Source organism: Lissotriton helveticus, chromosome 2_1 (assembly GCF_964261635.1).
Source record: "Lissotriton helveticus chromosome 2_1, aLisHel1.1, whole genome shotgun sequence".
NCBI classification, from domain to species: Eukaryota; Metazoa; Chordata; class Amphibia; order Caudata; family Salamandridae; genus Lissotriton; species Lissotriton helveticus.
In genome coordinates this window covers 1,591,845,804-1,591,868,308 of record NC_136059.1, presented here as the reverse complement: position 1 = coordinate 1,591,868,308, position 22,505 = coordinate 1,591,845,804, and the positions used below count along the sequence as shown (strand labels likewise).

Sequence of the window (22,505 nt, the reverse complement as noted above, 5' to 3'; positions counted from 1 at the left end):
CTAAGTATGGAGGACAATCAGTTCTCTTTTTTTTTTTTTTTGCAGAGTTTTATATAGCGCAAAATAGACCCGAACCGAATCAGGTATCAGAGCGCTTTACATATTTTCCAGTTACGTTACATGAGGACACACTTTCATTTTATTTACAACAAGGGGTGGTGAGGGACAGAGTCTCTGAATTAAGCAGAATACTCTCACCCAGTCAAGAGATCAGGGCTAGATCCAACACCGTTTTTTAGCTCATTGCACCATCCCAGTTTCAGAACCTGGCTGTATGCAAATTAGTCTGTTCCTGTCCCAGTGCATGATGGGAACAGGGCAAACCAAACTACAAAAGCCAATTCTTACACTGGGAAGGAAACAAGCTTCCGGGGACCGGTTTCTGGCATTACAGCCGTCTTCGGCCCGGCTTGCTTGAATCCTGATGGTGCAATGAGCAAGGGACTCATGTCTGAGTATACCCTTCCACGCTTAGGGTGGACAAAATTATTTACAACAAGGGGTGGTGAGGGACAGAGTCTCTGAATTAAGCAGAATACTCTCACCCAGTCAAGAGATCAGGGCTAGATCCAACACCGTTTTTTAGCTCATTGCACCATCCCAGTTTCAGAACCTGGCTGTATGCAAATTAGTCTGTTCCTGTCCCAGTGCATGATGGGAACAGGGCAAACCAAACTACAAAAGCCAATTCTTACACTGGGAAGGAAACAAGCTTCCGGGGGCCGGTTTCTGGCATTACAGCCGTCTTCGGCCCGGCTTGCTTGAATCCTGATGGTGCAATGAGCAAGGGACTCATGCCTGAGTATACCCTTCCACGCTTAGGGTGGACAAAATTATTTACAACAAGGGGTGGTGAGGGACAGAGTCTCTGAATTAAGCAGAATACTCTCACCCAGTCAAGAGATCAGGGCTAGATCCAACACCGTTTTTTAGCTCATTGCACCATCCCAGTTTCAGAACCTGGCTGTATGCAAATTAGTCTGTTCCTGTCCCAGTGCATGATGGGAACAGGGCAAACCAAACTACAAAAGCCAATTCTTACACTGGGAAGGAAACAAGCTTCCGGGGACCGGTTTCTGGCATTACAGCCGTCTTCGGCCCGGCTTGCTTGAATCCTGATGGTGCAATGAGCAAGGGACTCATGTCTGAGTATACCCTTCCACGCTTAGGGTGGACAAAATTATTTACAACAAGGGGTGGTGAGGGACAGAGTCTCTGAATTAAGCAGAATACTCTCACCCAGTCAAGAGATCAGGGCTAGTCTGTTCCTGTCCCAGTGCATGATGGGAACAGGGCAAACCAAACTACAAAAGCCAATTCTTACACTGGGAAGGAAACAAGCTTCCGGGGACCGGTTTCTGGCATTACAGCCGTCTTCGGCCCGGCTTGCTTGAATCCTAATGGTGCAATGAGCAAGGGACTCATGTCTGAGTATACCCTTCCACCCTTGTTGTAAATTATTTTGTCCACCCTAAGCGTGGAAGGGTATACTCAGATGTGAGTCCCTTGCTCATTGCACCATCAAGATTCAAGCAAGCCGGACCGAAGACGGCTGAAATGCCAGAAACAGGTCCCCGGAAGCTTGTTTCCTTCCCAGTGTAAGAATTGGCTTTTGTAGTCTGGTCTGCCCTGTTCCCATGATGCACTGGGCCAGGGACAGACTAATTTGCATACAGACAGGTTCTGAAACTGGGATGGTGCAATGAGCTAAAAAACGGTGTTGGATCTAGCCCTGATCTCTTGACTGGGTGAGAGTATTCTGCTTAATTCAGAGACTCTGTCCATCACCACCCCTTGTTGTAAATTATTTTGTCTACCCTAAGCGTGGAAGGGTATACACAGATGTGAGTCCCTTGCTCATTGCACCATCAGGATTCAAGCAAGCCCGGCCGAAGACGGCTGAAATGCCAGAAACCGGTCCCCGGAAGCTTGTTTCCTTCCCAGTGTAAGAATTGGCTTTTGTAGTCTGGTCTGCCCTGTTCCCATGATGCACTGGGCCAGGGACAGACTAATTTGCATACAGCCAGGTTCTGAAACTGGGATGGTGCAATGAGCTAAAAAACGGTGTTGGATCTAGCCCTGATCTCTTGACTGGGTGAGAGTATTCTGCTTAATTCAGAGACTCTGTCCATCACCACCCCTTGTTGTAAATTATTTTGTCCACCCTAAGCGTGGAAGGGTATACTCAGATGTGAGTCCCTTGCTCATTGCACCATCAGGATTCAAGGAAGCCGGGCCGAAGCCGGCTGAAATGCCAGAAACCGGTCCCCGGAAGCTTGTTTCCTTCCCAGTGTAAGAAGTGGCTTTTGTAGTCTGGTCTGCCCTGTTCCCATGATGCACTGGGCCAGGGACAGACTAATTTGCATACAGCCAGGTTCTGAAACTGGGATGGTGCAATGAGCTAAAAAACGGTGTTGGATCTAGCCCTGATCTCTTGACTGGGTGAGAGTATTCTGCTTAATTCAGAGACTCTGTCCATCACCACCCCTTGTTGTAAATTATTTTGTCCACCCTAAGCGTGGAAGGGTATACTCAGATGTGAGTCCCTTGCTCATTGCACCATCAGGATTCAAGCAAGCCGGGCCGAAGACGGCTGAAATGCCAGAAACCGGTCCCCGGAAGCTTGTTTCCTTCCCAGTGTAAGAATTGGCTTTTGTAGTCTGGTCTGCCATGATGCACTGGGCCAGGGACAGACTAATTTGCATACAGCCAGGTTCTGAAACTGGGATGGTGCAATGAGCTAAAAAACGGTGTTGGATCTAGCCCTGATCTCTTGACTGGGTGAGAGTATTCTGCTTAATTCATAGACTCTGTCCATCACCACCCCTTGTTGTAAATTATTTTGTCCACCCTAAGCGTGGAAGGGTATACTCAGATGTGAGTCCCTTGCTCATTGCACCATCAGGATTCAAGCAAGCCGGGCCGAAGACGGCTGAAATGCCAGAAACCGGTCCCCGGAAGCTTGTTTCCTTCCCAGTGTAAGAATTGGCTTTTGTAGTCTGGTCTGCCCTGTTCCCATGATGCACTGGGGCAGGGACAGACTAATTTGCATACAGCCAGGTTCTGAAACTGGGATGGTGCAATGAGCTAAAAAACAGTGTTGGATCTAGCCCTGATCTCTTGACTGGGTGAGAGTATTCTGCTTAATTCAGAGACTCTGTCCATCACCACCCCTTGTTGTAAATTATTTTGTCCACCCTAAGCGTGGAAGGGTATACTCAGATGTGAGTCCCTTGCTCATTGCACCATCAGGATTCAAGCAAGCCGGGCCGAAGACGGCTGAAATGCCAGAAACCGGTCCCCGGAAGCTTGTTTCCTTCCCAGTGTAAGAATTGGCTTTTGTAGTCTGGTCTGCCCTGTTCCCATGATGCACTGGGCCAGGGACAGACTAATTTGCATACAGCCAGGTTCTGAAACTGGGATGGTGCAATGAGCTAAAAATCGGTGTTGGATCTAGCCCTGATCTCTTGACTGGGTGAGAGTATTCTGCTTAATTCAGAGACTCTGTCCATCACCACCCCTTGTTGTAAATTATTTTGTCCACCCTAAGCGTGGAAGGGTATACTCAGATGTGAGTCCCTTGCTCATTGCACCATCAGGATTCAAGCAAGCCGGGCCGAAGATGGCTGAAATGCCAGAAACCGGTCCCCGGAAGCTTGTTTCCTTCCCAGTGTAAGAATTGGCTTTTGTAGTCTGGTCTGCCCTGTTCCCATGATGCACTGGGCCAGGGACAGACTAATTTGCATACAGCCAGGTTCTGAAACTGGGATGGTGCAATGAGCTAAAAAACGGTGTTGGATCTAGCCCTGATCTCTTGACTGGGCGAGAGTATTCTGCTTAATTCAGAGACTCTGTCCATCACCACCCCTTGTTGTAAATTACACTTTCATTTTAGGCACAGAGTGCCTAAAATTTAGAGTATCTCCTGTAAGTACTGTACATCACAGTGGGGGATGGCATTTTGGACAGAGAGCCTGTCTTCTCGTTGTCTTGTGCAGGAGGGGGCGAGGAGCCCAAGATGATACTAGAATACTGCATGCCCACCCCTGTGCCCACCCTGGTGGATCCTGTTCCCTCTCCTGTGATGGCTCCTGCCCTCCCCTCAGTGATGGCTCCTGTCCCCCCATGTGGTGGCTCCAGTCCACCCCCCGCCTGTGATGGCTCCTGTCCCCCCATGTTGTGGCTCCAGTCCACCCCCGCCTGTGATGGCTCTTGTCCCCCCCATGTTGGATCCTGTCTCCGCCCTGGGTGGCTTCTGTCCCAGGCCTGGAACGGCACCTGCAGCGAGGGTGAAGTTCTTGATGGGCCTCTTCTCAAAAGGGCTCAGCTCAAAATTAATATGGAAAGGTGGGCGAGTAAGTAAGTGAAGGGATGGGTGAATGGCTGGATGAATTAGTGAAAGGGTGAATGAATGAATGAAAGATTGAATAGATGGATAATGAGAGAGGATGGATGGATTGATGACTGAGGGGAAGGATGGAGAGAAAATGTAAATAGCTGGATGTATGGGTGGAAGGGTAGCTGGATGATGGATGAGGGGAAGGATGATGGATGAGGAGAAGGATGGATGGATGGATGGATGGATGGATGGATGGATGGATGGATGGAGCGGAAGGATGGATGGATGAGGGGAAGGATAAATGGATGGGATGGATGGATGGATGGGTGAGGGGAAGGATGGATGATGGATGAAAGGAAGGAAGGATGAGGGGAAGGATGGATGGATGAGGGGAAGGATGGATGGATGGATGATGAGGGAAAAGGATGGATGGATGATGAGGGAAAAGGATGGATGGATGATGAGGGAAAAGGATGGATGGATGATGAGGGGAAGGATGGATGGATGATGAGGGGAAGGACGGACGGATGGATGGATGGGTGGGTGAAAGGATGGATGGATGGATGATGAGTGGGTGGGTGAAAGGATGGATGGATGATGAGTGGGTGGGTGAAAGGATGGATGGATGGATGAGTGGGTGGGTGGATGGTGTGTGGGTGAAAGGATGGATCAGTGGATTGGATGGTGGGTAAAAGGATGGATGAGTGGGTGGGTGGGTGGATGGTTGGGTGGATGGTTGGGTGGATGATGGGTGGGTAGGTGGATGAATGAAATGATGGATGGATAGATGGATTGATAAGTGCAAGGGTGAATGAATGGACATATGAGTGAAAGGGTGGATGTAAGGATGGATGAGTGAGTGAAAGGGAGGGTAGATGGACAAAAGGATGAATAGATGTGTGAAGGAGTGAAATGATGGATGAGTGATAGGGTCAATGGATGGATTCATGAGTGGATGAGTAAATGGATGGATGGGTGGATGGATGGATGGAAGGAAGGATGGCTAAGTGAAAGGGTCGATGGAGAGAGAAAGGGAGGATGGATGGATGACTAAAAGAGTGGATGGGTGGAAGGATTAGTAAGTGATAGGATGGCTGGATTGGTGGAAGGGTAAATGGCTGAATGGATGAGTGAATGGATGGATGGGATGAAGAGTGGATGGATAAGTGTACAGATGGATAGGGTGAAAGGGTGGATGGATGGATGGATAATGGAGGATGAGTGAAAGGATGGATGAGGGGATGGATGAAGGGATGGATGAGTGAAATGATAGATGGAAGGATACATGATGGATAGGTTTGCAAATGGTTGAATATGTTTGGAAATGGCTGGGCTTACTTATATACTATTGCGCGACCTCTGATGTGTCTGTAAAACGTACCTATTGTCCTGAAGTTTTGTCCTGAATTTTGACCTCCTGTCCTGAATTTGTGTCCTGAATTTTGACCCTTTGTCCTGAATTTTTACACTCACCGTCCTGAATTTGCACCAATGCCAGTTGGTCACCCTACCTAAAACACACATGCCTGACTTCAGGAAGCTGAGTTGAGCTGTGAGGCCAGAGAGCCTTGCCTGAATCATGATAGGGAGCATTGCCGCGGGTGTGGTTAATCAGGATTCAGTGGCCTGCCACCACCCAGCTGGCTCTCGTCGACCCTCTGAACTTTGCAAAAAAGTAAGTGGCCAGTCTAGCCTCTAATGTATCATTTAAAGTTGGTGGCTGTAATAAAAATATGCTTGTATATGCAAAACACACAGGCACGCATTTTAGCCATGCACAGACATCACCCACTCGCACTTGTTGATATCAATGTTACAGTAAAGTTTTGTGTAGCGCAGTCAGCCACGAGAGCGAGAGCGGAAATTAATACCTGCTATCCCGAGCCTTCCCAACCATGTGGAACTTGCCCCTTCGAGCGTCTCCGGTAATGCAGCGGGTTGGAACGATCATGGAGTCCGAACCAGTGTTTTATTGTTTATCCGAGCGGCGCGCAAGGGTTCGTCTGCCCAACTAAAATTGGTAGCTAGTTTCTGGCTGGGAGCACTTGCAGCCTACTCCTGTCAGCTCCCAAACGTTAAAGGTGTAATGCCTCGCAGCCCCTGGCAGTCAAGCGGGCACACTCCGGTGCAGGATGTCAATGATTTTGTTTTTGTTGTGGCGGTCACAGAGAAGTCACGACGAGGGCATATCTTTACCATGGCTCTCAATCTCCCGGCCTCCCCCCCACCCCCAGTCTGCATAATGACTGTCTATGACGCTGCTGGCCGCCCTTTCAATTAGGTAAATTCGCTCTCTAAGGAGCCGACAGCCCCCCTGTACATACCGATCACAAATTTCCTTATTGACAAAAGTTAACCTTTGCCTGGCCTCTGTACTCCGTGGTGTGCAGCAAGAGAGCCCTGCTGCAGCTCTGGGAACAGCTGCCATCCTGGGACGACAAGGATGAAGAGGGCAGTAAAAACGAATCACGTTCCAAAAGAGCAGCACTGTGCATTAGTTTAGAGGTATATTTTTTGCCCGTTGACCAAGTATGTACAATTAATGACATTATTATTGTAATTGAGGTTTAGTCTTGGTCTTAATGAGTGGCACTGGTTTCAATTAGTAACTACTTCTGTAGCCAACAAGAATATTAACACATGTTGGGTCTGTAAAGCAAAACGGAATATTGGTGGAAGCTATTATCAAAAGCGTTCTCACTTTGCACTGCAGCCTATGGGTTTATAAGAAAGGATGCTTCAAGAAGTTATAAAGAATGAAACTTGCAAGAAAAAAGCTATTGAGAGCTGTCTTTAGTTCATTACAAAGTGTCAAAGAGAAGGCAGTGAAGTGCTACTCATAAAAACTCTAAGCCTATAAATATCACTCATGCACAAACTAAAACATTCGCAGCTATGCCCATGCCAGACAGAAACCAGAGCACTCGCTCGCTAACTAACACAACTTATTGAAACTACAGAGAATGAGCCTATTGGCTGGTGAAATCCAGGGGTATATTATCAAGGGGTTTATCTCCGCTTTTTTGGCTTTAAAAGCCAAGAAAGCGGAGATAAAATTATCTCCCTATTACCAAGCTGTCGCTAACACCAGTTAGTGACAGCTAATAGGAGATAGCGACCATCTTGGGCCCCGCTTTGCATGTCAGTGATATTTATCACTAATGACATGCAAAGTGGGCGTGCCAAGATGTTAGCGACTGGAAACAGTCGCTAACATCGCTATCTCCTATTACCAACTTTTGGAGATATTCGCGCTAAGCGCGAATATCTCCAAAAGCTAACACCTGCCCTGAGCAGTTCTTCACCATGTTATCCAATGGGAGGTGGATAACATGGCTAAGAGCATTTGCTCGATAATGCATGAATATCGCTGACTTTTCAGCGATATTCATGCATTGCGGCCGTTTTTTATCGCATTTGCGATAAACCTTGCTAATAGCAAGGTTTATCTGCGATAAAAATCGCCGATGTGCGGCGATAATTTTTGTCTCTAAACAAGTTAGAGACAAAAATTATCGCTAGTTGTTGGTAATATGCCCCCCAGTTTCTCCAGGCAGGGAAAGACACATCAGAATAATCACATGTCTCTCTCTGGCTCCGTTACACAACATCCTGTTGTTTTCTCCAGCAGCAATTGCTCTCACCAACTGCCATCACCAGATCACCTGGAATACTCAGTAATCAATATTGCACAATCCACATGGTGCGGCTTATACAATCTTCTGAGCAGCGGCAGTGCCTGCCAGCCAGCCCTCTGTTGCTGAGCACAACAGCTACGCTGTCTGTCTCCCGTTAGTGCCCTTCAATAGCTGATGCTTTGGAGCAGTTTAAGATATTCTTAGTCTTTTTCGTTGCTCAAATGGGTGTAATTTCCGATATTTATGTTTCCCTCATCTTCATTGCTTGATTTTGTTTGTAAGGATGTGTCACCCATAGTCGTTGTAATGTCACTCATAATTACACTGAAATTAGGAAAATGTCACACATAGGCAATCAGAAACCTTGGCAGCTATGATCGATGTGTCAAGAGGAGACCCATCTAATGGACACAGGAGGGTGGATGTAGTTGGAATGCCGGTCACCATCCCTTTTCCACAGAGAAGTACAATCACCCAGAGTATGAAAGGCTCTTTATTATACTTAGTCATGAGTCAAGTCAAATGATCTTTATTCGGATAAGAGTATCAATAAAATCACAATTTATCACCACCAATAAGAAATGTGATACAAATTTTAAAACATATAAATATACATATCCAATGGAAATACAAAGTTACAATATTAAAATCTCTAAAAATGTTGGATGGGCCTATAAAAACTAGCAGCATTAATAGCATAGTGCAAAAATGGCGTTTAGAACAGTTGTGCAAAATCAGCGATATATTACAAATAAAGTGCAATAATGTGCAATAAGTCAGGCAATACTACGCATCAGGATACAAATGTAATTGAACTAGGCCCCCTTTTTTTCCGTCCATCATCCCCCCTTTTGTAGCGCCCTTTTTTTAAGCAGCATCATCAAAGTATTGGTTATAGATGATGTTAATGCCCAACATAAAGCGAGGATAAGACGGGCGTTTCACTAGGTGATGTTACGAATTTCGTGGCGCATTAAAATTAATTAATGGAAGCACGCGAGCGTACCGCAGCTTGTAAAAACGTGCTTACACGGAGAATCGAATCGTCGCTTCCTAGTTTTAAAATTTCTAAGTAAGCTAGTTCAAAATCCACAATAGCCTATGCCTTAAAATAGGGAGTTAAATACTGTTTTGTATATCTTACATAGTATTTACAAAAGAGTAAAAAATGTAACTTAGCCATGACATGGGATCAACTTCTGTGTCAGCAAGTGTAATGGTACTTCTTGTAAGACAGGATGCCGCATTCTATATTAAGGAGCTAATTTGAAATCACTGATGTCTGCTGGAATACCTTTACCTTAATAAAGTGCCTCCAGAACAAAATGTATTGCAACATCCGTCAAATTAACACAACATTTAACAAAAATCTTCAATATTTAGTTTACAGAAAGAGACTTCAAACTCTACTCTTTGACTCCAGCCTTGACGTCATTTATGTTCCCTCTAGTTAGATCTCTTGAAGGTGTTCTTTCTGCTTGCACCAGGACACCTCTTCGGAGATTGCTGTGCGCTCTATAAATGTAATGTATTATACTGTATTTTGTAGCACATTAAATATTTTCCTCTCTTTTTATCAGTGTACCTTCTCCAAGTGTGAACCATTATGCATATTTTTTCTAAAAATAGGCACCATATTCTACTTTATTTTCATCTCCCCTGTCCCAATGCACCAGGAAACCAAGAGCCTTTTTCTTGAAGAAATCCTAGTCACTAGAGCTGTTATTGGTAATTGGTGAATAAGTACCATTTTTGCAGTCCCTTAAAGAACGGGCTATTCCGCTTGATCACTCTTAGGCAGTTTGTATCAATTTTAATGCTTTGGAGCATTACATCCGTTGACCTGGCCGCTAACTGGAGTCAGACTTAGAGAGGAAAATACTGCCTAATCTTTGCAAGCTGAAAATGTTTTGCAATTTACATTTTACATTCAAGTCTACTGTTGGATAATATATATACTTGTACAATCAGTAATTGTTGTTGGAATATATTAAAGAAATATTTTGTGGTGTGTGTAAATCTATTTCCAACCTTGATAATTTTTGCAGTTAGTGTAATGTACATAATTGTGTTTTTTTCTCTCTTTTTATTAGAACCTTAACAATGTAAATGAAATACTTAAGAAAATATTGCTAATTTTTCCACATTTCTGCCTTGGAAGAGGACTTATTGATATGGCAAAGAATCAAGCCATAGCCACAGCATATTCCAGATTTGGTAAGTTCTGTATTTTCAAAAATGGATGCACTTTATTAACGTTTTTCATACAGTTTGCATGTAGGGTATAAAAACTAACATAGAACAAATCAGAAGAGAACATTAGTCTAAAACATGGACCTCATTTTGAGTGTGGTGGAAATGAAAAATCCTATGATTTCTGAAAAATCTATCTGCTGTGGAAGTATACAGTTTAGGGGATTTGCAGAGTGGACTGTCCTCCAAATTTACCATTTTCTTCGCAAATCAGGTTATTTTCTATTACCCCACAAGTCTGTAATCAGACTCAAAGAGCACCAAAGTGACTTTCAAGGCTCTTATAGAACTCTCAGGTGATTGTGTCTCATCTCTTCTAAACTAACCTTATTCAAAGTGTGCAATACATGTAGTCGTTGGTAGTGCAAAATGTGCTATTCATTAAAAATACATGGATACATGGAGAAAAAAAACTAGTTGAAAATAATCTTGTGACTGCTTCACAAACCTCCTGATAGCCTATGCTCCTTAATGTTTTTATCTACACAAGATTACACTTTATAACGCAAATGTCACCTTTGCCAGCTTCTTATGCTCCCTGGCACTAAGGTCTTCCCCCACCTATCCTTAAACTTAGTACCATAGAAAATATGTGGTAGTATGTGGTTTCTTATGGTGTGAATGACAATAATCCTGATTTTAAGACACAGAAGTCCCAATGTACAAAGGGTAATCTACATGCCGAGATCTTCAAACACCTACATTTCTGTATACAACTGATCAGAGAACTCTGCCTGGTTCTTTTTCATTACTCCCGGGTGGAAATCTCTGCCCAGCAGTATGATTTATAGGTATCCACCTGCTTACATGATTGAGGTGCTCTTACGAAAGAATTTACAACAAAAAAGATAGTAACTTTTTGACCAGATTTCATGATCTACGCTTACAGGCTGAGCATTCAACCTCTGCCATGGAAAGCTCAGAACGCATTATGGGGAAACAGCATTTACCTGTCCTGAATCACACACACTTGATAAACATAAATGCAGCAGCACATAAATCCAGCCTACATCCTAGGCTCTGCCATCTTCCACTTGGGCTTTATGCTTTTCAATATAACATACTACAGCTTCAGAACCCAGAATGCAGCCATCCCCACTCAAGAGGAACAGGGGACTTCACTGTGGAGGAGAAGGACCTTGTTGATAATTGCAAGTAACTACATGGTCTGCCTCCATACATCCTCAGTGAACCAGAAAAAATTGCCATGTGACAGTAGGTGCCTTACTTTGTCAGTGCATCCAGTGGTGGTAAGGATTGTTGGAGGACTTCAAAGAAAACGGCAGGATCAAAGGAGGGAGGCCAAAGAGGTATTCTCCTGGATTCAGGAGGCAAGAGCTCTGGGGAAGGACCTGGGTTCATGTGTCTGTTCAAAGGAATCCTAACATGAGGCCAGGTAAGAAATACAATCCTGTTATTTTACCACTTTATTTCCACTTCACACTTGTGGAACACCTTTTCCCCCTCATAGGTCGCCACACAAATCAAAAGTCTCTCTCACCTCTAAAGAAGGGTCTTAGCCCCTTCTTTTAAGGGTATAATGCTTTGAGTTTAATACATTCTGTTTGCTACACAGTCCCCATTTCAAGTGCATTGGTAGCAACAGCAGGAATTCAATTTACCGTGGCAGGACAGTAATCAGGCCATGCATCTATATGCATCCCAAACACACTAATATCCCACACTGATAAAAGTGATGCTCCCACAGGCTAGAGTTTATTATGGCTTGACTTTTTGCACTTCAATTCTGTTGGCTAGTGTTGTCATTAGTAAGATCCCAAGTTATGCAAACATGTTATGTACTCCATTGTTCACTGTTGTCAATTTCGGGTCCTCTCCACACGACTCAATGGGAACTGAATCTATTGCGCTAATTGGCCCCTAGTATACTCTAGTGATGTCATATTAGGTGGAGGAGGAGAATCTAGAGCCATGTGGTGCCATCTGATGATGGTGGAAATTTATTGCTGTGGAAAAAGTTGTATATACCAGTCTGAAACCGAGACAGGACAGGATATGTGAAGAATCTAAGGAAAGATTATACATCAACCAAAATATTATTACCCAAGGTAACATTTCTTCATGTTTATTACAGAACAATGACAATCTTTCTAAAGCAATATTAATAATTAAAAAAAATAAATATATATATATATGTAAATCGATTTATATAGCGCACTAATCACCCAGGGGTCTCAAGGCGCTTGCTTAGGGAACCCGTCCTGGTATTCCCCTGTGAGATACCCCGGCAGGGTATTTGCAAGGTGAAAGCCAGGCATCCCGCCGCGAGGGGCCGTAGTGAAGATTAAGCAAGCTATTGCCCAGAGTCGCAGAGTGTGACCCCGTGAGTCGAGTAGGCACCGGAGCGAGAATTGTCGAGTCCGTGGAATTTTGAGCCCGAGACCCGCCGAGGCGGGGAATCGAACCCTGGTCCACGGCTGATCTCAGATTCCGGGTCTGCCGCCTCTAACCACTGAGCCACGCTTCCTCACCCTGTAGCACACTGTACAAGATGTGTGTTTAACTTGAAACAAAACAGAGAATGAATGTGGTTCGTCCATAGTTAAGTATTTAAATTGCAAAATAATAAGGTAATCATAATACAAAATTACAATCATAGAATGAAATACATAGTGAAAGAATCGCAAACATAGAAAGGGTATATAATTAGCAGAAGAATGTTTTGTTTTACATAAAAAGAGAAACAAGAAAAAGGTCCAAAACAATGGGAGAGAAAGATAAAGAGAAGGGAAGGAGGAAAGGTGGTAGGAAAATATATTAAGAGAGTGATGAGTGCAAGGAGAGAAAAACATTGAAAGATAATGAACATAAATTTGATTACACTTTCTGATGTAAAGTAGGAGATAAAGAGTGTATTCTATGTTCATCATATACAAAATCCCACCATGTAAGTGCAGATAATATAGACAAGTCTTTCCAACAAGAAAGTCTTGATTTAAAATCAATTGCAATTGGAAGATTGAACAGTAGAGGCGTAGGTGATAAATGGACAATAGTAGGTGATAAAGAACCAAGGAAACTTTCTGTAATGTAAACGGAATATAATTTTGAAATATTTTTAAACATTGAGACCAAACTACAGTCCAAAAGCTTTGAACATGGTAACAGTAGAATAATATATGAACTAAAGAACCAGTACATTTAAAAGCAGGACCAGAATAGAGAGGAAACAGAGGGCTAAAATCTAGCAAAATTCTCTAGTGTCAGGACCAGCATAGAGGGGAAACAGAGGGCTAAAATCTAGCATAATGTTCTAGTGTCATTACAGCTCTATGATAATTAACAAAGAGTGATTGGGTGATATGTGTGGCTTTAGAGGTTGTACATAGTTTAAGCCATATTTTGCCTCAAATTGGGGTAGAAATGACATAAGCAAATCATCTTCCCATAACAGTTCCAGGGAACATTTAGCTCAGGTGAAATCTGTAGACAGTAAGGTCTTATTTATGTGGGCAGCTTTGAGCATATTGCCATGCAAAACGTTATCGAGAGATATAGCAGGTACTTGTAACAGTAAATCAGGAGTCATGAAATACTTCGATAAAACATTGAATAGAGGAACAAAATAAGTCTAAAAAGGAGTAAGGTAACTGGCCTTGTATTTGCAAGTAATCAAAGGGTGCAATTTAACTATCTTTCATAAATTGGTGTACATAAGTAATACCTTTTCTCTTCCAGGGTTTAAAATAAGTTACGTAACTTAAGACATGTATTGTACAAAAAGGAAGAATACAGGAAACTGCTGGAAATTGAATTTAATAAAAATATTGTTTGTAATAAATAGTGTGAGTTTTTTAACATTGAATTTTTTGAGATAAAAGTGCAATCTTATATATGAATAAGATCTTTCACGGAAAAATCATTTAGTAAAGATCACTCAAAGTTAATTCACATTGGTACAGGTTTATCTTGAAAATTATACATCTAGGCAAAAACCTGTCTGATTAAAAAAGAGGAATATTATAACTTATAATCTGGGAATCTGACACCTCCTTGAGGGTTTGAGTGTTTGAACTTGGAGAGAGCTACATGTGGAGTTCTATTATTCCATAGACATTACAAATAAATGGAGTCAAGTTGTTTAAAACATTGATTAGCAATTTTAAAAAGTAACATGGAGGTAGTGTATAAAATATGTTGTACAACCATCATTTTAATAGTGTTTAATTTTCCCCACCATGATACATATAATGAAGAACAAGTCAAGAGTAATGTATGTATTCTGAATTTCAACATACCAACATTGTGGAGGATTGCTTTTTGTATAGTGGGAGAGATCCAGTTACGAAGATATTTGAACTTTGAGGGACACCATGTAAAGTTAGTGTTTGCAAACACATGTTGATAACAAAAAGAGTTCAAGGGTAAAATCTTAGTTTTATTAAAATTAAGTTTACAGCCTGAGAAGTGTGGCTCACTGGTTAGAGGAGGCAGACCTGTACGCTGAGATCAGACCCGGGACCAGGGTTCAATTCCCGACGCGGCATGGTCTTGAGCCCAAAAATGTCCATGGACTCGGTAATTCTCGCTTCGGTGCCTACTCGAATCACAGGTTCACACTCTGCAACTCTGGGCAATAGCTTGCTTAATCTCCACTACGGCCTCCCGTGGCGGGATGCCTGGCTTTCACCTTGGGGACACCCAGTAGGGGCTATGTCACAGGGAAAAACCAGGATGGGTTCCCAATGCAAAGCGCTTTGAGACCTGGCGGTGATATTGCGCTACATAAAAACCTATCCATCCAGATCGTGGTGTGTAAGAAAACGTCTTTTAAAAATGGAATTATAGAAGTCAGAGAATTGGAAATGTAGATTAGATTATCATCCACATATGCAGATCACTTAACTTCTAGACAGCCATGTTTGAAGCCGAATATTAGTGTATTACAACAAATTATTTTAAGGAGAAGGTCCAAACATAGTGCCAATAGCAAAGGGAAGACGGGGCAACGTTGTTTGGTACATCCATGTAACTCAAGATAGGGGGAAAAACAACCATTATCACAACCACTAACCCTGGGGTTAGAGTAAGGTAATTGTAAAGAAGAAAAGTATTTTGGGTCAAAACCAAACCACTGAATTGTGGTAAATAAATAAATTACCGGTACTATTTTTCTATACATTAAAGGTAAAAGGATAGCTCAATAAATGAGAAGCAGAGTCCGTGGTATCTGAGTCATACGGGCTTTAATTAAGTGGCTCGAGCCAATGGACATCGGGTTCCATCACCTGCTAAGGTTCAGGAAGGGACAGACAATCTCTTATTAACATCATACAGTATATATAGTAAAACAGTACAGTTGCATTGAATACAGTAGGCGTAACAAGTGACAAACGAAAGATAAGAACATATGGGCGTGAAAAGAAGGCGTGCACAGGGCGTACACGGAGGTGTGTGATGTAGACGTCACAGAAGTGTCATAAGTGGGTGGACACATGGAGGGGGCTTCATGGGCAGCTGGAACCTTTAACCTACTGGTGCGCGCAAACGGGTCATGACGTGTAACTGGGGAGAGCTGGGGGCGCTGACTTCTAGCACTAGAAGAGGAGACTGTAGAGGAGACTGAAGTCTGGGATGTCAGAACGACCTGTACCTATAGCGTATCTGATATCTTGTGTTTAGAGTACATGTTGCTAGATTCTAAAAGTCATCAGGGCAAAGGCTGCTTGTCACTAAAGGCTAGTGCATGCATATAATTCTTCATGTATTGCGTGGACTATGGATCTTCTATGGATACTACTTCAGGAAATCACTTGCATGGAGACAGGAAGACTAGACTGTAGATGGATATGTTTATGCAGTTCGTTAGCTAGGAATGTGAAGCCGGGGAGCTGAACAGATAACTGTGGGCATAACATATTCTTGGCAGGCAGGCCAGGCCGAGCCGGGCACCGCGCTGCTTGGCAGGAAGTAAGTGAAGGGTCAGGGATGCGGGCGGGGCTGCATCTCTCGGAGTGGTTCAGGAGGCTTGAGGCCTGGATCTCGTGTCCGGGCCCTGCAGAGCCCTAGAAACGGGTGCAACTCGATGATTTAACGTGGACCATTAAAAGACATTGGCAACATAGGCCTAAAAGCCTAATTCATGTTGCTTTCAGGATGACTGAATAACTGACATACTAACGTTGGACGCAACTGTAAATGCGTCTTTATTCTCGACCATGGAAGGAAAATGCATATTAATCATGCACATATATTACATGTTGGGGAATACGTAGGGACACATAACAGGGCAAAATTCAATTTTCCTCATTCCCTCCTTGTTCCCTACGTTCCCTTCAGGAAACATCAATATTCATGATACCATCTATCTGTTCATACAGCATCATTTGCTCGTCTTTTATCTTTTGGGAATGGGACTTAGGACGTGGAATACAAGATGTAGCGCACAAGCCGCAAATCGCTGGGCCACATTGTAAACAGAGACAACAACTGAATATGATCATTACTACTACTCCCAGGAAGGACAGTACTTTCCATCCCCAGGCAGATATTACACTCCAGAGCCAGCCGGACCAAGTCCAGGTGCCTGGATTCTGGTGTAGCTGATGGGCTATTTTATGAAGTCTAGTTATTGCTGAATACACGGATGGTGCGTTATTAGGAATGAAAACGCAACAACTAGATCCGATGACTCTACAAGCTCCGCCCCTATCGGCCAGTATGACGTCAAGAACAAGGCGGTTCTGAAGAACAACAAATCTCATAGCAGACTGTTCTTCCGTTAAGTTACCTAGAGCAGAAGTAGTCTCATTCACTACTGCTTCAAGGGTTCTGGTTAACCTGCGTATTAGTTTACTATTCTGGACAGGAACTATGAAGAAAAAGAAACCTTTATTGAAATCCGTATACTGTTCCAATGCAGTTTCAGTCTGATCGACAATTGGGGACTCGATCTCCCTTCTATGTCTGACGTGTACTAGATGGGTATTTCGGTGATAATCGGATGGGGCTAGGAAAACTGGTGGCAGTAGGAAGGCAATGTAACATGTTCCATCCCAATCTAGGGGCAAACGTACATAAGCGGTCTGACCACATATAAAATAGGAATGACGTGAGGCTTTGAAAGTAGACTTCCCACTGTCACTGTACTCGACCACAGTAGTACAATCACTGTGTCCTAGGTGTACTGAACCATTCTTTCTAACACATAATTCGCCTTTCACTGGTAGAACTGTTATAGAAGGCAAGTCTGGATTGGTCTCGGACTGAACATTCAAAACCATGAGGTTGGAGGAAAAATTACCTAGATCATATACTTCATTTTCTAGATCTAACCCTGTCCTATGGGAAAGACCGTCCTTGTCTGGGAAACAGGTTTCATTCATAGCTGTATTCAGAAGGGAAACTGTGGACTTGTCGTCTAAAGATGACGTCAATGTAAACCATGCTCCACACGAACCATTGTATGAAAACGGATAGGGAAAGAGTGGCAGAGCTCCCTTCACAGTCTGGAAAGGGGGGAGTCGACCACATACCCAGCAATTAGTGGCATTGCTGGTCTGGTGCGAATAGTGTAACATACGAATAAAAGTATAATTGCGCATTGCAAGTCGATAGGATAACTCGTGAGGTGGTAGTTCACTAAATGTGTGCTCTACAGTATCATTAGAGGAAAGGTGTACATGGGACCCAAGAGGAGGAAAGAATACGTGTAACAAACAACTTATACATGTGATCGTAAGACTCAGAAAAAACATAAACAATAACGTAACGATACATCTACTTCGGAGACTCTTACAATATTTCATTTTCTTGAAGTTTCGTCTATCTCTCTCACTATGGGGGTCTATCTCATACATGTCAGAAACCTGTCTAACCGCTTCACCCGAGGGGGACTTAAACAATTAAACGCTGTCTGACTTACTAGACCTTAGTTTAAGTTTATACTCCTGCTGCGGAGTTTTCTCTAACAGGGGAAGTTTAGAGTCAGTATCGGGGCAGTCCTTGAAAAAAGTCTTTTGACGCAGTCCATGAAAACGCTTGATGTGACTGGAATGGAGCCAGCCTTTTCTTCCTTCTAGCTTTACGGCGGTCCTTGTGGTCATCAGAACGAGTTTTGGCTCCTTCCAGCGGGGCTCCAGAGGGCTTGAGCGATCAAAATTTCGGACCAGAACGAGATCACCTGGAACGACCTCGTGCGGTTTCACCTGGGTGTTTTCCGGGAAGGCAGCCGCGACCTGTGAACGACAAGAGAGTAGTGCAGACATCAAGGAAGCTAGGTAATCTGTCAGCATGTTACTGTCAACATCGGTGATTTTACGAGGCATAGGTGTACCCCACATGTTCGGGGGACGACCGAAGACAACTTCGAACGGTGACAAACCAGATCTGGAGTGAGCGACCATTCGCATATAGAAGAGGGCAACCGGCAGGGCTACCATCCAATCTACACCTTTTTCGGCACAAACCTTCGCTAATCGTGTTTTCAGAGTTTGATTATGTCGTTCGACGAGGCCAGCTGCCTCGGGGTGTTGTACGCAGTGGAATTTCCACTGGTACCCTAACAGAAGTGATACCTGTTTCATGAGTTCGGATGAGAATGGCTGTCCGTTATCTGAATACACGACACGGGGTAAACCGTATCGAGGGAAAAACTCACGAACCAACTGCTTGGCAGTGGTCGCGGCAGTATAATCTGGGACTGGATATGCTTCTGTCCATCTGGACAAAGCGCAGACAACTACGAGGACATACTTGAATCCTCGACATCGATCCATCTGGATATAATCCATCTGGAGGACTTCAAAAGGGTGGTCAGGAGGATGGAATCCACCTTGTTCCACGGGAACACCTTTACCTGGATTGAACTGACAACAGATCATGCAGGTACGCACTTTCTGCTTCGCTGCTGCTCGTAAATGCTTGTTAAACCAGAGATTCTGGATGCTGTCTAACATGGCTTTTTCTCCTAAGTGTGCTGGACTGTGTGCTGTATTAATGATGACTTGAACCATAGAGTCGGGGAGAAACCATGTGGCTTTTCCCTTCGTCGACCATCCCTGATCTGTCTGGACCCCTCCTTGTTCAGACCACTTCTTGATTTCGTCTGGAGTAGCATGTGTCTGTATGTCTAGTACATCTTGTGTAGGATCCTTGACTGTCATGCAAGTCGTCTGGACTGGAACGTCTGTCTTTGATGTGTCAGCTGGAATGTCTGGAGTCTGAGCTGTAAGCTTGGCTGTTCGATCTGACAGGTCATTACCCTGGGAAATGGTGTCAGTGACTTTCGTATGTGCCTTGCACTTCATAATCGCTATAGCTGTAGGTAAATGTATTGCTTCTAACAGAGCTTGAATGAGGGGGCCATGCTGAATCTTGGCTCCATGAGAGGTCATAAAACCTCTTTCTTGCCAGAGGACTCCAAAGTCGTGAACGACTCCGAATGCATAACGTGAATCTGTATATATGTTTACTTTCAGGTTCTTGGCTCGTATGCAGGCTTGGGTCAGAGCGATGAGCTCTGCTGCTTGAGCAGACAAGGTGTCAATACGATGTGTTTCTATAACTTCAGTTTCAGTAGTCACTGCATATGCTGCTACTAACTCTCCTGTACTTGTCCTCATACATGAACCGTCCACATAAAGTGTCAGGTCTGGGTCTGGTAGTGCAATGTCCGTCAAGTCTTGTCTTGGCTTCGTCATGGTGTTAATAACTTCCACACAGTCATGTGTTGCAGGGTTTGGGTTAATCGAGGGTAACAGTGTAGCAGGATTTAATATGTTACAACGTCTGATCTCTATGTGTGGCTGAAACAGTGTCAGTTCATATCCTGTCAACCGTGCAATTGTCAAGTGCTGAGTCTGTGTTCGGTTTAAAAGAACTTCCACGGAGTGTGGAACTTGTACTGTCAGGGGGTGTCCTAACACTATGGAATCGCTTTGTCTGATAGCTAAAGCTGTGGCGGCAACTGATTTAAGGCACGCAGGCAAAGCCTGGGCTACTGGATCTAATGTGCTAGAAAAATAAGCACAAGGCTTGTGTTGTCCTGCTTGATCTTGTGTGAGAACCGATAATGCTGTACCATCGCGTTCAGTGACAAAAAGTGTAAAAGTTTTGCTGTAGTTTGGTGTCGCTAAAACAGGTGCTTGACATAAAGCTTTCTTTAATTCTTCGAAAACAAGTGTATGTTCCTGGGTCCAAGGGAGGACAGTCGATGTCGCTGCCTCCTGTGTTGTCAACTGTATCAGTGGCTTGGCTAGATATGCGTACTGACGGATCCATTGTCTGCAGTAAGAGGTGAGGCCGATAAAAGCTCGTACCTCCTTCTGTGTCTTGGGCTGTGGAAGATGTGCAATTAACTGGATACGGTCAGGTTTCAACTGTCTACCCCTCTTGGACAGCAAGTGTCCAAGGTATACTACTTGCTGGACACAGAATTGCAGTTTCGAAGGGGACACCTTGTGCCCCATTTCTGCCAGAAAATACAAGACTGTCAGTGACGCACATTCGCAGTCACGTTCTGTACGGGCTGTGATCAATAGGTCATCCACGTACTGGAGCAGGGCAGTGTCAGTTGGCATGTGAATACTGTCTAGTTGTCGTTTTAGTGCTTGACTGTAAATACTGGGACTTTCTGTGAACCCTTGAGGTGCACGTGTGAATTTATAGCTTCTTCCATTTAAACAGAATCCGAAAAGGAACTGGCTGTCTGGATGGATGGGGACACTAAAGAAGGCGTTCTTGAGATCGATGACAGTAAAGAACGCTGCTTCGGAATCAATAGCAGTCAATAGGAAAGAAATATCTGGAACTACTGGGTACTGGGGTATGATACATTTATTAAGTTCTCGAAGGTCAATTACTAGTCGATAAACTGGAGGTGCATTTGGATCTGTACGTTTAAGAATCGGAATGATCGGAGAATTAGATACATTGGAGTCAGTTTCTACAACCACTCCTTGAGCAATGAGCTCGTCAATAATTTTAGATAAGGCTGCTACAGCCTCAGGTGGCAACTTGTATTGCCGGATTCGTGGTAGTACAACTCCTTGTTTCAGGGTGACACGATATGGTGTAATGTGCATACAACCTACATCAGTCGGACCTTGCACCCATAAATGTTGTGGTACATTCAGTAATCTTGGATCAAAATCTCTTAATACATAATGTCCTTTAAAATCACGTAAAAACAATCTCACTCCTTCCGGAGAACAACAAATTACTGCACCGAATTCTTTCAATGTTTTAATACCAAGTAAGTTTTCTGGACATGATTTCGTAAGTAACTAGGGGCAGATTTATGTTAACTGCCGCATCCCCAGGGATGCGCCAGTTAATGTGCGCCACAGTGCGCCACAGCTCCGCCACCCATGGTGCGCCGCATTTACAATGCGGCGCACCATGGGGCAAAAACGGCACAGATGCGTGACGCATCTGTGCCGTAAAGGCGGCGCATTGCTGGAGTTGCGTCGCAAGCGCGACGCAGCTCCAGCAAGGCTCGGGGATGCCCTATCTGACCAATGCTGCATCAAGACCTACGCCTGCTTCAAGCAGGCGCAGGCTTTTGACGCAGCATTGGCCTGAAAGTGACTGAGTGAAATCTTATAGATTTCACTCAGCCACTTTTGCGAGGCGCACCTGCCCCGGAACGCCCACCCTGCGCCGGAACGCCCACAAGCGGCGCAGGGCTTTACAACGTGACGCATCTGCCTAGATGCGTCACGTTGTAAATCGTTCGTAGGAATGCGCCACTTTTACGCCGCCTTGCGTGACGCAACAGCGGCGTAAACGTGGCGCAAGGCCTTCATAAATCTGCCCCCAAGTCTGTAGTTCGGGACAATGGACCAACTTCTAGGGAAACTGGTTTCGATATTTCATTAACAATAGGCTTTCCTGAAAATCCCAGGGAAACATTTCTAGAGCCTGAGAGAGGAGCCCCTGGAACCTCGTCATGACTGATGGTAGTCCTACTTGCCCCTGTATCAATCAGAAATTTTCTGTCTTTCCCTAATACTTGACTGTGTACATAGGGACCCTCTTGACCTACAGGAACCTCGATGAGAGGCAAGCCAACCTCTCTCTCTAGGCTGTTTCATGAATACTGCTGATATTCTGGGTAATCTGACTGTGCGTACTGGTACATCTGCTGTGTAACGTGTTGTGTGGCAGCTATAGGCTGCGGTACTGTAACTGTCTGTTGTGCGTTCTGCGGTGGTTGCGTATTTTGTGGAACATGTTCCTGTCTCGGAGGACGCGGTCTCTCTTTCGTCTTACCAGTAGCTATGTTGTGTTTCAGAACTGCACATTCGTTTATA

At 44.2% G+C, this 22,505-nt stretch overlaps 1 protein-coding gene across 3 annotated transcripts in view; it reads left to right on the top strand.

Annotated features, from left to right (window-relative positions):
- Positions 1-22,505, top strand: part of LOC144818798 (phospholipid-transporting ATPase ABCA1-like) — a 3,252,877-nt gene that overhangs the window by 2,555,428 nt on the left and 674,944 nt on the right. For all 3 annotated transcript variants that reach the window (XM_078676562.1, XM_078676560.1, XM_078676561.1), the window contains exon 40: positions 10,071-10,194. In XM_078676562.1, coding sequence (XP_078532688.1) covers positions 10,071-10,194 — 124 coding nt within the window. The remainder of the gene's footprint in view (positions 1-10,070; positions 10,195-22,505) is intronic.